This window comes from Mustela erminea, chromosome 19 (assembly GCF_009829155.1).
Source record: "Mustela erminea isolate mMusErm1 chromosome 19, mMusErm1.Pri, whole genome shotgun sequence".
Taxonomy (NCBI): domain Eukaryota; kingdom Metazoa; phylum Chordata; class Mammalia; order Carnivora; family Mustelidae; genus Mustela; species Mustela erminea.
Window position 1 is genome coordinate 55,345,287 of NC_045632.1, and position 17,710 is coordinate 55,362,996.

Genomic DNA, 17,710 nt, shown 5'->3' on the forward strand with positions numbered 1-17,710 from the left:
TTTTCGTGAGGAGCGAGTTGAAGAGGCTTCCCAACTGCCGTAGAGATTAGAGAGGCAGGCGTCCATCAGACACTGCAGTAAAGCTGAGGAAGGGGATATCCTCTGTCTTTGGAGACCAGCAAGAAGCCCTTTTTATCACCATAAAAAGTTTGTGCCTTTGAGCAAATGAGCTAAGAGGAAGGGCCTGATGCTTTCAGAAAATGAACTTGAGTAATGGAGCGGGCTGACTCAGCTCCCCAGCATCCAGAGACAGGAAATATGAAAGCGGCTTCAAGAGGAGCACACTGTAGACTTTTCTATGGTGTTGGTGGTTTCACCGTAAAAGACAACTTCTCTGCAGCCCGGTCAAGGGAGACAGACTCCTTTCCCAGCAGCACTAGTACATGGAGAACGGAAGCTCGAGTGCTGGGGAAGCCCGGGAAGGTGATGAAGACGAGCAATGAGGTCTTGGCATCGGAGAAATCCACATGAAGACATGAAGGCAAACCAAACAGCACTTCTAAGGTTAATTTCGGAAAGCGATAGCACAATTGAGATAATAAAAGGCAAATGGCACTTGCTGCTAGGGGTCAAAGGGGGAGGGGCATGGACTCTTGTCAGCTGGAGAGGAGATTCGGCCCATCCGGAGAATACCGGACTGCAATCTCGGCACGGCCTCAAACCCAAGAACTTGGTGAAAATCCATGATATTTAAATGTTAGCGATTAATCCATAAATGAAAGGCCATCTCAGAGATAGAGTGGCCTTAAGGGGATCTGCTGGCCATCAAAACACTGTGCCTTCTCTGATAGAGCCTGTTTGTCCTTGGAACAAAGTCTGTAGCTGATGTTTGACTATCGATGGGGGCTCTCGTGTGGCTGCCCCATCTGTGTTCTGAACATTAGTAGTACTACAGATGAACTTTCAAGGTCAAATTGATTATCCTCCAGCTTAGCAAAGCAGCAGCTCCCTAATTATGTCAGAAGGCAGGATTATCTCTGATCATTCGAGCTAGGATTCTGGATAAAACATCAAAAGCAATATTTAAATAACGCATGGTCATGAATCAGGGATTCACTGCATTTTTCTCTTACTAAAAAAACTGAATTATGGTGGGCCGTTTTGCTCCATTAGGAAGGATTTTCCAGGCTGTTTTAACTCATATGTCGTATAACCCCATCCTTGATTACAAAGTGTCATCATGGGAAAGAAGGAAGCTCTCCTTGGTGTCCTGGTGGTTCATATTTATAAAGAGCCTGCAAAAACGCTAGCAAGGTCTTACCCACAAACCCGAATTAGGAACTGGCACGCTCAGTTCTGCGTTGGGGCTGCTTAGCTCATGGGAGCCAACTGTGCGTATCTCTTCCCAATTCTGTACACAGTGACCATGTTGGCAACTCAAAATTGGCCATGATGGGAGTATCTGCACTATGGAAATTAGCACAAGTTACAAATTAAGGCATTTCATTATTGGAGAGCCAATTGTTAAACACTTATGAGGACTCCCCTGGGTCTTCTTCACAGGTATTTTCTACTTGAAACCAGGGGCCACCTCGTGTTCCACTTAGACTTTATATTACTATCTTGCTTCCTCCTCTAGAAATATGAAGCAGAAAAGTTAAATTATTTTCTAGTTTCCATCTTCTCAAGAATTCTTGACTTTTAAAAACAAAGTTATCAAATACTTCAGGAATTTTTTTTCAACAGCATGGTAGCTCCATCTTAAGACACCTGAGTCCTTCTGAGTAGTAACTCGTAGCAGCGTGAAAAGGCAATTCAGGGATCACAATCAATCATGGTTCTTCTCACTGTACATCGTCTTTTGTTTAATATGTAAGGGCATACAAGCAAAATCAACTGAATTGATGTGCCCAAGACCTCACTCCCACTGCTCTAACATCGGGTGAATGATGTTCTCCTTTTTATTATTTCTACAAGGTTACGTACTCCGTTCCCATATTTTTAATTGTGTTTTTTAAGTTTGTATTTACATACCTCTCTTTCCTGTTGTGATTTGTGTTCCTAAAGGGTAGGGGCCCTGTCTTACTCGTTTTTGTGGATCTTGGCAGTAACGGGTAGTAGCCACTCAATAAACGATACTCACATCGATGAATGAATCTTTAAGAATATGATTAATTGACAAGTAGAGCCGTCATTGCAATTCCTTTCTGATTTGGGCAAGCAAGCATTTGGACAAATTTTTATCTTAACTACACATTAGGCAGTTAGATTTCAAAGATCTATTTATGTAGATTATTATTATTTTTTTAAGATTTTATTTATTTGACAGACAAAGATCACAAGTAGGCAGAGCAGCAGACAGAGAGAGAGGGGGAAGCAGGCTCCTAGCCGAACAGAGAGCCCGATGCGGGGCCCGATCCCAGGACCCTGAGATCATGACCTGAGCTGAAGGCAGAGGCTTAACCCACTGAGCTACCCAGGAACCCCTATTTATAAATTTTAGAGAGAGAGAGTGTGCGAGCTCAGTAGGGAGGGGGAGAGGGAGAGGTTCTCAAGGGACTCCCCACTGAGCGTGGAGACCAACATGGGGATCGATCTCGTGACCGGAGATCATGACCTGAGTGGAAATCGAGAGTCTTAACCAACTGTGTTACCCAGGTGCCCAACCCTAGGCAGTTAGATTTTAAAGAAAAGATGCATATCACTCTCTATCCCAAGAGAGGTTCTGTGGCATTCTGCTTAACATAATCGGTTCCTCAACTTCAACACCAACTTCTGCTGGGTTGATTTCTTTTCTTCTGGAAGTTCTCAAAGCGAGAATCGTTAGCAGAAAAAAAACAATTTAACAAGATAGACGTTTAGTTCAATAGAAGAATTTTCCTGGTGTGAAAAAATAAATTACAAAAAGGACTTTGCCTCTGAAAGATAATTAATAAAAACCTTCCGGTGTGATGACAAATCTGACATCTTGTCTAATGTCTGGAAGAGAAGAAAGCGTTGAGGGTTGCGCAGTTAGAATAAAAATGTTCCACTTCACGGCAAGGCCGGGCAGGATCTGATAATTATTTCTAGTCAAGAAAAGGTCATAGTCTAGTTGTTCCGATGACACAGCATCGGGCCTGGATAGGTGCCTGTTGGCCGTCAGTGGGGTCTTCCCTTTAGGTCTGCCTGGTTTCACGGGTAAATATTGTCAGGAATGTGGGTAATTATGGAATGATTCCCTCTCGGACATTTTGGGAGGTTGTGTTTGTTTGCTTGTTTATTTATTTGCTTTTTAATTTCAGATTTATTGAGGTATAATTGACAAAATTTTAATATAATGTATGTGCCTTGTGAGAGGATTACCGCCCCCCACCCCCGTCTAGGTATCTAGTCAGTTAGCACCCCTACCACTCCACATATCTATCCCTTCCTTTTTTAATTTTTAATTTTTTTGGTATGAATGAGAACATCTGAATACCAACCCTTTCAGCAAACATCAACCATACCACACTCTACCAACCATAGTCGTTATGTTTTACAGAACATCTTCACCTTTGAATCTTCTTAAAGCTGAAGATTTGTATCCTCTTACCAACCTGTCCCTATCTCCTCTACTGCCAAGCCCATGGCAACCTCTTTCCTATTCTCTGTTTCTATGAATTTGATTTTTTTTTTTTTTTAGATTCCACATATAAGTGATATTATATAGGATTTGTCTTTCTCTGTTTGGCTTATTTCACCTACTATAATGCCCACGAAGTCTGTCCATGTTGTCACCAATGGCAGGATGTCCTCCTTTCTCATGGCTAAATAATATTCTCTTTCTACATAGATTATATATATGAATATCCCATAACTGAAATATATGATGTGACATATGGAACATATTATATATGGAATATATATATATATATAATATGTATCTTATATATTCTCCATCTACGCTTCCATTGATGGACACTTATGTTGTTTCTATACTTCTTGGGCATTTTAGACTGAACCTGTATTTATAGAACCTTCCCCTTCCCTTATAGAAGTTATTCATGGATTATAGTAGACTTAGAAATGGTTCCCTGAACATGTCCACATCCTAACTTCCAGAACACATGGCTATCACCTTGATTATCCAGGTGGGCCTGGTGTAATCAGAATCGTCCTTCTAAAAAGGATGCAGGAGGAGTCAGAAACAGAAGGCCACATGATGACGGAAGAAGAGAGACAGAGAGAGACACAAAGAGTTGCTATGCTGCTGGCTTTGAAGATAGATAAAGGAATGATGCCATGCTGAGGGATAGAGTTGGTCTATGGGAGCAGGAGAGCCAAAGGAAAAAGATTTTCCCTTGAAGCTTGCTGAAGGAACACAGCCCTGTCAGCCCATTTTAGACTCCTGATACCCGGAACTGTAAGATAATAAAATACTTCTCAAGCCACTAAAATGGAGGGAACTTGATACAGCAGCAGTATGGAACTAGTGTATGGGCCATGTCTTATTTTGGGTTCCCCTGAATCAGAGCTGGAGACAATGGGCTAGATAAAGGCTGTTTTCTTTAGGAGATGACCCAGGAAGCAGGAATGAGGGGCAAGAGGGTGAGGCAGGGGAGGAGAAAGAGAGCCAATATAATGACATGTCACTGAAGTCACCGCTATGGGCAGCGAGGGCTAAACCAACAAGACCTCTGAAAGGCACATGGGATGTTCCTTCACTCCGGAAGAGTGCATCTGGAGGAAGGCAGTTAGGACATGCAACCTGCTGCCATTTCTCAGTGTTGAGGGCACCCCTGAGGGCTTCCCCTGGAGCATCAGCTCCTCCATCTTTCCCAGCTCTGCTCAACCTCACCTTAACCGGGTTCCTGCAGCATAGGAGCAAGCCCCACAGCAGAATGTGAAGAGACTGAGGACATTCTATGGGACAAGGCTGAGCTCTTAGGAAACTGTTCACAGCAGCAGTGGCTGAGATGGGAGGCTGGCTGAGGTAGTGGACTGGAGCATTGTCTTCTGTTGGACTGAATCTTCACCCCAGATCTATTCATCTAGTTATATTCTATCCGTTGTCTCCATGGGGTTGGGGTTTTACGTGTGGACCAGACAGCTCTTCCAATGCCTGGCACACAGTTGGTCTCACCCAGGAGCATTTCGTACAAGGACTCCCTTCTTTACTTGATTTAAGGGAAGCAGGTCTTATCTGGCATCTGAAACCCCTAATTTAATTACTAAGATTTCATAAATAGACATAAATCTCACCAACTCTAGAGCAGATACAGCCTCTAGCTTCTACTAAGGGCCAGTGAACCAAATCTTCCTAATCGTGTTAACTAAAATTCTTAAAAACTGTTCTTCTTTCAAAATTTACTGGTTGATTCTAGTTGATTCATCCTCAAATCTTAATAGTAAACAGTTAATTCTATTTAGACAGAAATTGTGATTTCATTGAGTGAATTATTTTTGGCTCTGTTTTAGCCAGACTAAAGGAGGACATGCCTGGTCAGCTCAATCCTACTTTAAGACAAAACACTTTCAAATAATCTTGAAAACAACCCAGAGCTTGTTATCCCTGCCAAATTGCTTCCTGTTTCTTCAGCTGGCATGCCTAGTGTTTGCACTTACCAAACCTCTGCATGGAACATTCTTTATTATTCTTTACTACTTGAGAAATGTCAATCAGTTTTCCAATATGGCTTTATCCGTGACCTGGTCCCTATTCTGATTAGCATGTAGGACCTATTATGAGCCAGTTCCTGTCCTAAACCTTTTGATTTATGTTAACTCATTGGCCTCGCAAACTGATGAGGGTAGAAAACCTTACTGGCTATAGTGTACAAATGAGAAAACTAAGGCACAGAGAAGTTAAGTACCTTGCCAGGGTCACACAGAACTAAGGGGTAAAATTAGAATTTGAACCCAGGTAATTTAGTTCAGGATTCTTGTTTTGAGCCACTTTCTAATTCCCAATATATAGAAAATATAATATAATATAACATGATATTACATTATTATTTGTCCTGTGTCTGCCCTTTCTTCTAGATAATAATTTTATCAAGGACTATGTTCATTTCTCCATCTCTGGCATCTAACCAAATTCCTGGCAGATAATAGAAATTTTAAACTTTGTCTAAGGAAATTAATGGAAAAAATGAACCCTACTACTTTGTTATGATAGCAGATCAAAAATGCCCTACCACTTGCCAGGACAGTTGCTAAGACAGAAGAGAAGAAGCTGTGCTGTTGGTGTTTAGGAATGAAGCCCTCAGACAGCAATTTCTACGTCATGACCACCTGACAGGCTTGGCCAGGGCTCCAAAGTCATGAGTCAGTTTTCATCTTCCTTCTCTTTTTCTCTCCCTCCATTTCTGTCCACTTTTCTATCTTTCCTCCTTCCTCTGTTCCTCCCTCTCTGTTGGTTTGCCCAAATTATACTTCTATCTTAAAAAAAAAAAAAAAAAAAAAACAACAACAAAGTAAAGGGAGGCAATATTTTCTGAGGGTCTACTGTGGGGCCATACCATGGCAGACTGTATGAGTTTCCTCCAGCTGCTATAACAAATTGTCATGTGCTTAGCATTAACTGAAATCAGCTAAATTTAAAAAATTAACTAAGATGAACTAAAACAACACACATGGATTATCATGTAGTTTAGAAGATCAGCAGTCCAAAATGGGCCTCACTGAGCTAAAACCAAGGTATCAGCAGGGCTGTATTCCTTCCAGATGTTTAGGAGAATCTGGGTTTTTCCTTCTCCAGCTTCTGGAGGCCTCTTGCCCTCCTTGGCTGGTCATCCCTTTGTCCACTTCCAAAGTTGGCAATGGCAGGTTGAGGCTTTCTTACACCTCATTTCTGCAGCCTGGTTCTTAGGGTCACATCCCTTTCTCGAGCTTTTCACCCTTCCCTCTTCCAATTCCATGGATCCTTGTGATTATACCTGAATAATCCAGGATAATTATTCTTTTTTAAAGTCAGTTGGCTTTCAACTTTAATTCCCCATGACCATTTAATCCAACATATCCACAGGTTCTGAGGATTGGGCTGAGGACATCCTTGGGCAACAGTAATTCTGTGGCTTTGCATTTAACAATTTGAAGAAAAGATACGGAGTAGCATTCAGATGGCAATGAAGATGTTGGTTCCAAACTATGGGTGAAGGCAAGCAGTTCAAACTGGGTATGAAGGACTCACCAAACCAGAAGTATTCTCTCTCTTTTTCTTCCCAAGTATCGCAAAATCATTTCGAAGTGTCGGTTACATTAAAGGCCAAGAAAATGGCAGGGATTCCGTGTCTCTGGGGCTATCAATCCCCAGGAAGATGGTCAGGAGGTCAGATTCGTGGGTAGCGTGGATGACACGAGTTGATGCTCTCATGAGGGTATGCACAAGTGTCTGTGCCTGTGTGCTTGTGTGTACATGGATGTGCCCTTGTGTGTGTTTTTAAAGCGCCTCTTCTCTTCGTGCTTTCCCTGTAGGCAGGGTGCCTTTATAAACCCTTCGAGGACTCTGGCAGGATAAAGAATCAATCAAAATTCACTGCTGTAACATTTTTATATCCTGCAAGCCGGAGCGGCAGCCTTTCTTCCCTGCCAATCTAAGCTCCTCCAAACAGACTCCAGTAGGCTGACTTTGACACAAGTAAACCAGAGGTGTTTTATGGCAAGGATAAAGAAACTGTCCGTCCAGGCTAATAGCAAAAAGCAGTGAGTCAGTGAGAGGAAAACAATGAGGGGCCAGGAGACACTAGTGAGTTCACTTGGCAAATACCATTTTGGAGTTGGCTTACGTGACGATGAGATCTGAGGCTGCTCACTGCCTGCTGGGCTCATTTGTGACAGGAAGTTTCTCTCTTTGGAGCTATGGCTACTTCGGATACAGTTGTGTTAAGCTTTTCTTCAGTCCTGATATTTTTCTCTGACCTCTGGGACGCATTTGTGACACCATGGTAGAGAAGCCCCTCTGTGTCCCTGTCCCTTCCACATTTATTTAGCATATCGTCGTCGGCCAGGAGAGGTGCGGGCTCACACACGCAACCCTAGATCGTAAGGGTCTGTGCACTGGGCTCTTTCTACCGGAAGTCTCCACCATCTTGGAAGTCCTTCCTTTCTGTTTTCATAGATGAGGAAGAGGAGACAGTTCAGGGGCCAGGCTGAGAAGTGGCGAAAACCCTTTTACTCTCTTCGTGTTGGCCAGAACTCAGTCACATGGCAAAACCCACAGCAACAGAGCTAGGAGCACACAGTTGTGGATACAATTAGGACAAGTAAGTAGAGACTCATACCAAGGAGAGTTCTTTGCTTGAAAAGCCTATTTCCCAAGTCTAGAGGAGGGATTGCAAACTCAAATGCCTCGGGGGCCAGACAAGTGTGTTAATGAGTCAAGCGAGCAGGAGGGATAATACAGGGAATGGTGCAGACAAGGACAGCCAAGAGAGGTGCACCCTTTATAACGGGATAATTTAACTTTTATGATAGACTGCTATCGCTAAACTCACCAGATCTGCTGGCCACGTCCGTCCCGTCTGCTGCCAGTTGGCAACCTGCAGTCTGGGACAGAAAAAAAAAAAAAAAAAACCAACATTTTTTCTGGAAGCAAAATCCAAAGTTGGCTATGTTCGTGAATCACTACCTGTCAGGATAAACATAAACCCTTTCTTTTTAAAAAAGAAAGCTCAGAACAGCAGCAAAGAAATGGAAGCTAAAATAAGAGGCAGTTATAAAGAGTGTGATGTAAGGCTTTGCTCTCGGTGTGTACGGTTAGGGCAGTGGCGCTTACACAGAGGATGGAGCTCTGAGCTACCGTTTTTAAAGGACGCTTGGTGTACACCAGTGTCCCACAAAACCAGCACAACTCCGCTCACAATGGGCACTGATGTTTACCATTGTGCGCTTGACCCCAAGATGCAAACCCTCCACCACCTTCTACCTGACTCAGGCCTCTGCTGTTTCCCTTTGAATATATCTGAGCACAGTCTATACACTGGCCAGTTTTATAGTAGCAAAAAGAGTAATATTTGGATGATATCTGTCAATGTCTATCCTAGGGAATATGGTATCAGTGAATTGTGTCTATTGTTTTTAACAGAATATAGAGAAACAATGGTAATAATAATAGCAAACATTTATTGAGCAACTACTATGCCCTGAATGACATAAGGCTCTTAAAGACAATTAACTCATTTAGTCCTCATAATAATTTTAAGATACTATGATTGTTCCAATTTCCATCGGAGGAAACTGAGACACAGAAGGTTACTTGCCCAAGGTCACAGCTGGTAAATGGCAGCTAATAAACCAGGATTCCCACAGAACCGATGTGGCTGTGTTCCGTACTTATAGTTGGTCTGGACACGAATCTGCTTTCATAAGCAAGCTGATTGTAATTTTCAAATAATAGAAATCCTTCAGTGATCATAAAATTTGACCACTGCTGAGCTTTCAAAGGTGTATTGGCTGCTTCTTGTTTATGAGATGCAAGCTAATGCATAAATGAACCCAAAACCTTGTAGGAAGACCATTATTTCTAAGGCATTAAAGATAAATTCAGAATGTTAGTAGCATATATTCTGGAAATATCAAAGAGGGTTTGGAGAAAAGTATGTCCAGGTAGCGTATATGTAAGAGTGACACCTGATGGTGTTGGAGAAGGGGCTTCATCTAGTTGGGGAGTAATGTACAAACACTTACCTTTAAACCACTGAGGGAAGCTTCTTCATAATCTTCCACCAAACTCAGTATGGTTGAAATTGGCAAGTGGGTATCCCTGACCAGTTCATGCTTAAATTCTGCTAGAAAGTCAAGGGCACTAGCAATCAGTAGTATTTTCTACCACTACTACCCAGTCAGACATTCAGCTTTTGGGAAGTCTTAAATTAGTCTGGGTTCTTTTTGACATACAATTTTCTGATTTCAGAGATGTGTTACATGAAACCCAGACAGACACAAAGGAACTTAAACGTGAAAGCAAAGAGTGTGCTGGCAAAAAAGATAAGTCTATGTTCCTTTCCGTTTATCTAGCTAATTCTGGCCCATCTTTGAGATCAAAACAGAAATGTCCCTTCCATGGGTTTGCTTTCCCTGGTCCCCCCAGAGGAAGTTAAACTCCCTGTCCCTGGCTTTTATGTGCTCTCAAAGACACCTACAATTTCCTCTCAAGTTAAGATTCTAGTTAGTTAATTAAATTATGATTTGTCATCTTTTCTAGTCCACGTGAACAGTTAACCCTTGCTGGTCACTTACCCTGTGGGACACTATTCTAGTTATTATATTTTTTTCAAATTTTTTAAATTTTGGGGGGGAAAGCAAGAGAGAACCCTAGAGTGATCTAGTGGGAGGGTCGGACGCCTAACTGAATGAGCGCCCCTATTGTAGTTCACATGCACCATCCGCTGGATCCATACAGCTCCTCTGAATGCACATCTTAGTCTCCCGATTTCCATTACTGTCATTCAGTAAAGGACAGGGCCAGGATTTGAACCTCTGGAGTTTGTGCTTCTAATTCCTGCCTTATGATGCTTCTATATAAGCTTCAGAACAGCACCTCGCCAAGTGCTTGCTGAATCCTGGGAGATGAACAAGTTTGGGGCAATAAGTAAATGAATGAAAGCAGGGAGGAGGGACTCATTCTCGCTGCACGAAGTCACACGTTGCCCAGGAGAGTGCTGCACGCTTTTCTCTTATGAGTTTGGTGGGTGGCACGACCCAAGAATGTGCAGATTAAAGCTAAGCCTCTGGGAGTCCTCTCACCACTCCCACCCTCCCGGAGGGTCAGCTGTTGGAAAAGGTTTATTTTTCCTTTTTGACTCTGGAGGAATCCTGAATAGAGCCCACCCAGATGTCAGGACAGAGATGGAGCTCCGGAGAGACAAGATCCAGGTCGTCCACTGAACTAATCCCTCAACCCGGTCCAGACCCTTATGTTCAGGATCGCTAGAGAAATGGCATCTCCATAGTTCTAGGGGATGACTGATTTACTGGTCTGGGGTTGAGGGCAGAATTAGCTGACTAGAAGGTTAAGGTCTAATTGTAGGCACCAGGTGCCTGGAGGCCGCCTTTGACCGCTTGCTGTTTAACTGGATTTGCGTTGGCCAGTTATAGATTTTCTGCTTGCAGAATTGCCCGCAGATTATTCCGAGTCCTGAATCTGCATTCTGTGTGTGTGCCACTTGGGATGTCAGCATTATGATTGCCTTGGAAGCAATCTTCCCAGAGTCTGCTCTGGAGGCAAGGGAAAGTTTCACAAGCAGAACTGCTCCAATATGGAACTATAAAATCCTAACCCCTTTGATTTTTGAAAGATGATGTCGGTCAGGGTGATGACTGACCCATTTCAATTTCTCTGATGTTCCTCGGTTCAGCCACACCACGAACCTCCAAAGATTAATTCTCGCTCTCATTCCTTGGGGTTCAGTGCCTCTCAGTGGGCTGGTATTTAGAGACAAGCCCTGGTTCCATGGCATCCCAACCTTTTGTGCACTCTTTGGAATTTGCTGGTGGGAATAATAATGAGTTTTCTTCAACAGCTTGTGTCCAGTGGTTAAGAGTTTGCAACACAGGATCAAAATTTGGTTTCCTAAGAAGCAGGCAGTAAATCAAAGATTTGAGTGCAAGTGTTTTTTTTTGGGGGGGGGGGAAGGGGGGAGGTGTCAGACAACCCCGGGAATCGTGAAATTCCCATTTCATGAGGAAGCAAGTCAGGGGAGGAAAGGCAGCCAATGGAAGGTGAGTTATCTCACCAGATGCCGTCGTGGGCAGCTGGGGCTGCACGTGGAGACAGGGAGACAGAACACTGCCTTTGAGAGCTCTCTCCTGGGGGGTGAGATGGCTGGGGTATTTGTGCACAGATTCTCATCAGTTATGGTCAAGGGCTTCTGCCGAGAATGTGAATTTCCAAACTCTCTGCCGGCACCATGCTCTGTTAAAACGGCCTTCCCCAGATTTCAGAGAAACAGCTCAGAGGAAAAAAAAAAAAAAGTTAAATCCCACCCCGAGACATGGAAAGCCTACGGTGGCTTGGGAGGAGCTCCGACCATCATCCAGATGAGAGGACATGTAAGCCTGGCTTCAGATCCTGGCCCCCGTCCTCCTAAATGCACCATCCTGGCAAAGTGTCAGCATCTCTAGAATGTGAGACCCCTTGTCCTATGAAATATTAAATACATCATAGGCTGCGGTAGAGATCCAAGGAGATGATGCATATAACAAACTTAGCATAGCGCGCGCCATAAAGGAACGGTAGAGAACGTTAGCACTTATGTGTTAAGTAATACGGAGCGTCTTCTCTGGGCCAGTAAATGCAGTAGGTGCTTGGTATCAAAGTTGGGGAAAATGAGGTCCCTCCCATCTTCACAGGGCTTGTAATCTTGACCTACTAAACCCAAAACTATTTCTTACCTTCCTAAATCATCCCTTGTCCAAGAATGTGTCACACACTTGTATATTCCAAAACATACAGCCTAAATTTTTGACCGTGGGATGAAGCACCCCAAGGATTTGTAAAGAAAAAAACTGAGCTTTTAGAAGCAATTGTAAGTTTTAGATTTTTCTAGTAGCCAAACTTATAGGAGTAAAAAGAAAGTGGTGACATTGACTTTAATAATATATCTATGTAATCCAGTCTGTAAAATATTATTGTTTCAACATGTAATCCATCTACAGATGTTTAAATTAGGTATTTTACACCATTTTTCTTTTTGGTACTCAGTCTTCAAAATCCAACATCTCTTTTATCCCGACGACTTCAGCCCCGCTACAACGTCACGTGCTCAGTAGCCGAGTGTGGCTCACGGCCACCGTATTGGATCCGGAAGGTCTACTGGGCCCCGAATTCCTTCGGGAAGTAATTTCCAGTGGAATATTCTGCTTTCCTCCTCCATAAAGATGCCACTGCTCCTTTGCCTCTATGACAGTGAAGTTGGTTTTAACCTGGGCATCCTATGAAATCTACTGTTTTTGTAATGAACTTTCACACATAGAAACCATGGTGAGATTCTTAGCAGGTGTAAAAATCTGACAAAGTTATTTCTTTCACAGCAACTTGATGGAAACTACAGCAGCTGTTCCCATTTGCATGTTTTCCAAATCTCATTGCCAAAGCGAATTGTTGGCAGCCACTGGAGAAGTATCAACTTACCTCTTTATTTGGGAAATGAAATTAAAACCTCAGCTCATTTCTAAAAGTCACAGATTTGGTAGAAGTTAGTGGGGCAAACACGTAAGACGCCGTTAAAATATTGATGGCTTCGGTTTTTCTCAGGTGCTGCTGCTAACATCTGCAGAAGACTTGGACTGCACGCCTGGATTTCAGCAGAAAGTGTTCCACATCAACCAGCCAGCTCAGTTCATCGAGGACCAGGCGATTCTAAACTGTAAGCAATGTCACTCGGTGATTCTTTGGGTCTGTTCTCATACTTGAATTCACCAGAGTCTAAGAATGTGTCTCAGGATGCAGTATTCCCTAAGCGAAGTGTTTTCTGATCATTTTCCTTATATGTCACTGCCTGATGCAGTGCTTGAATTAGAGCCTTGTCGGCTGAGAGGTGAAGAAAATGGTTGTGTATCTCTTGAGTATTTTATCACTGGTGAGCACTTCCCCACTGCTCCCAGAAAAGGAGACCGCCAGCCTCCAACAGGAGTGCTACTCCACGCAAAGGACATTAAATCCATTTCCCCTGGGTAGGTTCCTGAGAGCAAAACCAACGCCTTCCCAAGGATGTGCTGTTTTACTGGGATTTCTTATGCCTCATGTTAGATCAAAACAATGGTGAGAGCAGGATGTTGGCTTCTGGGAATTTTTGGTCAGAGGAATTCAAAACTCCTATTCTGAAGGCCAGTAAGAGGGTCTTCAGAGACATGCAAAACCTCTACTGGCTCTTTTGCGGACTAAACTCAAATCCCCCCAAATTCCAATTAAAATATGCTCTCTTCAAGTCTGTGGTTTATAATCTCTTTCTATTTTTAATACCGGTATCATATTGTTTTATCTTTATGAGGGCATGGAGTGCATTGTTAAGTGCAGAGCAAGCACTGTTTTAGCACAATAGAATCTAAAATTGATGGTAGACAAATAACGATAAAATTCTAAGTTCTGGAGCACCATTCTTTAACATTTGGGATTGTAGAATGTGAAAACAATGGTCTAATTTGGTCAGGTGCTCCAAGGTCCCTTAGGAAAGATCCTTGTACATTTGCCCTTACGGTCTCAGGCTCACCTTCCACGCTAACTGGGCTCCTCCGTTCCCGTGCTCTGTGGCTGGTGCGTTTAAAGAAAAGGAAAACAAGGCAAGATAAAACAAACCAAAATAAAACCAGCCTGCTTGTGATTGGATGGTTCTGTGAGGCTGGAACGCATTTGGAGAGTTGAAAGGAGCACAGTAATGAAGACGCAATGCCGGGCACGGTGGGAAGTACCCAAGGTGAAGTCCGCGAACATCTTGATGTAATTAGACCAATGAAATCATTTCGGCAATTAGAGTCGGCGATGACAAGGTTCAGGCCCGGCACAATAAGTGAATTACAATGTGTGATTTCATGTTAATTTGATCCCTGAGTGTGACTCCTGGGTCAGGTCATCGGGAACCCTTGTCTTTTGATTCTTCTATTTATCAGAATCAAGGTATTTCAAAGGGAACTTTGCTTAAGAGACCATTTCCCCCCCTCACTGGCTCTTCTCCCCATTCATCTGTTTGTTTCATCTCCTTCCTTCTCCTTCTCTCTCTCTCTCTCTCCCTTTTCCCTCTTCTTTCTTTCTTCCTTTTTTTTTTTTTTGCAAGCAATTATCCCAAATGGCATCTATATTAACATGGGTGGAAATGCGAAGCCACCCTGAGTATGGAAATTAATAGAGTTGGTATGCAAAGCAGGCCCATAAATGTGATTGCTTCTGTAATTTTCACGACACCAAACAGCTTTTAATTCACCGCTGAGAAGCTGGAAACAATCATACTTTGGGGGATCTTTTTAATTTAAACTAGACCATACTGTACATTCCAATATCACAGTTTTGTGTGTGTCTGTGTTTTTTTTTTAATCCCCTAAGTAATTAAGCGGGTTATGGTTGTTGGTTCTGTGTAAGCTAGTAAATGCTAAATGGGACTGGCTTGATTATCAACGATACCACGTTCAGGAAAAGTCAGTGATAGGGGAATTGAAGATATTTAAAGTTTTAGATATGAATTTGTATGTAAATTGTTGGATCAGCAAAATCGGACTAGCCCCCTCTCAGTGAAACTGTAGGTTCAAGTGTATTACTAGGGTTAAAAAAAAAAAATACCAAGAGTACATCTAGTCTGGTGCTTTTGAGTTCCGTGTCAAAGCAACGAACATAGGTTGTTATGAGTTAGACCCTGCACATGAGGTTACTTGTGCCTAAATGAAGAAGAAAGTTTCCATAGACTTGAGAATGCCTATTGAATATTGTTTTGGAAAGTCTGGATTTCCAGAAGAAATGACACTGTATTGCTCTATTCCAGAGAAAAGGAAAAGCCTGGAGAATTGAGAATTGATGAACCATCCCCCCAGGCCATGAACATCGCGCCTGCTCTGTCCCTTCCTCTCCTCCTTCCCTCTCTTGCTCTGTTTCTCCCATGCATTCCCCTGGGGTTCAACACAAGACCCTTCTAGCTCTGAAAACGTGATGAACAAGAACCAGTTGTGTGGTGGGTGCTCAGAGGATGAAAGCCATAGGGACACAAAGCTAATGTCTGCATGAAAATGGAAAAGAGTCAAACAGAACCAGAAAGTTTTAAAATACTTAGATACTTGAGGTTGCATGCCAAGATGTGGGAAATGGTTAGGATGATTTTAGCAACATACATAGAAGCTGAAGTTGTAGGTAGTAAAAGAGGTTACAAGACACTAGGCTAGTAACATCTCTCGGACTCCATTTACGGTGTTTGTACTTTCCAGTTTTGCTTTATCTTTACAATATTTAAGAGCTCTGGTTTCCAATGATTGTAAAGTTTTGTCTTGCGGAAGGTGTAAACACAGCATAATCAATCAGTTGATGTCTACACTTTTTACCATTCTCTGAGGTTGTCCGAAAGAGGTGTCTCTTTGCCTGACAGACACAATATATCTGCCCATACCCCCAGACTTATAGTCAACCAATTTTGGGTTCAGCTTTTAGCAGGCCATAGAAAATGTTTATTCTGCCCATGGCCTCCTGTTCTCTTTGTTCAGACAGTAATATTTCCTTTTATCCTTTTTCATCTTTCTCCTCAATTCTCAATGACTTATCTTTCTCTACTTTAACTGTTACTAATGGTCACCTCCACTCCTTTTATTTCCCTAATATTTTATTCACTGTTCGCTCCAATACATCTTTCCTTCAGTTGTTCTAAAGCCTTTTATTTTCTTCACATCCAAATAACTCTTTATTCTACTCTCCTTTCCACTAACTAGACTTGCTTTCGTCTTTAAAAGGCCATTTTTCAACAAGCTTCTAGGATCAAAACATGGTATCCCACTATTCTTCTAATGTAACCCAGGGAGCTCTTTCATTGTACCTTTCACAGTGTGATGCAAAGCCCCCAACTCATGATAACTTGGACAAAAGTTTCCTGCCTTCATCTCAGTCTTGAAAAATGAACTGGGTAGATGTGCTTATTCATTTTTTTTTTTTTCTTGTATGAGAAGTACAAGAAGAAAGGGGAAGACAGCGTGGAAGACAGGAAACATCCATTCAAGGCCTTTGGACTCAGGGAGGGATCCTTGAGGGGTTTCCTCAAGGAAGGGGGTCCCTAGATGCCTCCTACACCCAGAATTCTCTTAATGAGTTAGTACTGTTGCTTCATCTGTAGTATGAAAATCATGGGATTCTGGTACCCATCATCTTGGCCCCATGAGATTTGAACACGGATTCTGGTTACACTCTCCCAGCTGACACCCAGGCTTCAGAAGAATAAGTGGCCTGGGAAACTGACAAGCCACCCAGCTAAGGTGGAAAAGGACCAGGGTGATAAGGCGCTGACTATCTATGTTTGGCAAAATTATAGAACAGACTCTCCTGCCCTGGCCACATCAGCTCAAACACATCTTCCTAGCCTTGTGGCAAGATCTATGATCGAGTTAGCTAAGGGGAATGATACTCATGACCCTCCAGATTCTATTAATGGGAAATAGCTCCAACTTCAAGAGTCCAGAAAGGACACCCCATTGGCCATCTAGGCATTATTAGATCAGCACTTTTCTGTCTCCTACTGTTTATCCTTCCTGAATTACTCTTTGTGAAACACACACACACACACACACACACACACACACTGCTGCACCTGAGTTCACCTAAAATACAGCTTGTATAACTATACTTTTCTAAAATTTAAATTCAATTAATTAACATATGGTGTATTATTAATTTCAGAGGTAGAGGTCAGTGATTCATCAGTCTTATGTAATACCCAGAGCTCACTACATCACGTGCCCTCCTTAATGTCCATCACCCTGTTACCCCATCCCCTACCCCCTCCCCTCCAGCAACCCTCAGTTTGTTTCCTATGATTAAGAGTCTCTTATGGTTTGTCTCCCTCTCTGCTTTTGTCTTGTTTTATTTTTTTCCTCTCTTCCCCTGTGATCCTCTGTTTTGTTTCTTAAATTTCACATATGAGTGAGATCGTATGATAATTGTCTTTCTCTGATTGACTTATTTCACTCAGCATAATACCCTCTAGTTCTAGCCACCTTATTGCAAATGGCAAGATTTAATTTCTTGATGGCTGCATAGTATTCCATTGTCTATATATACCACATTTTCTTTATCCATTCATCTGTTGATGGACATCTAGGTTCTTTGCATAGTTTGGCTATTGTGGAC

The 17,710-nt window shown here is 42.5% G+C and overlaps 1 protein-coding gene across 2 annotated transcripts in view; it reads left to right on the forward strand.

The window, feature by feature from the left end:
• Positions 1–17,710, forward strand: part of CDH13 (cadherin 13) — a 1,398,954-nt gene that overhangs the window by 616,389 nt on the left and 764,855 nt on the right. For both annotated transcript variants that reach the window (XM_032325075.1, XM_032325076.1), the window contains one exon: positions 13,157–13,268. In XM_032325075.1, the coding sequence (XP_032180966.1) occupies positions 13,157–13,268 (112 nt within the window). The remainder of the gene's footprint in view (positions 1–13,156; positions 13,269–17,710) is intronic.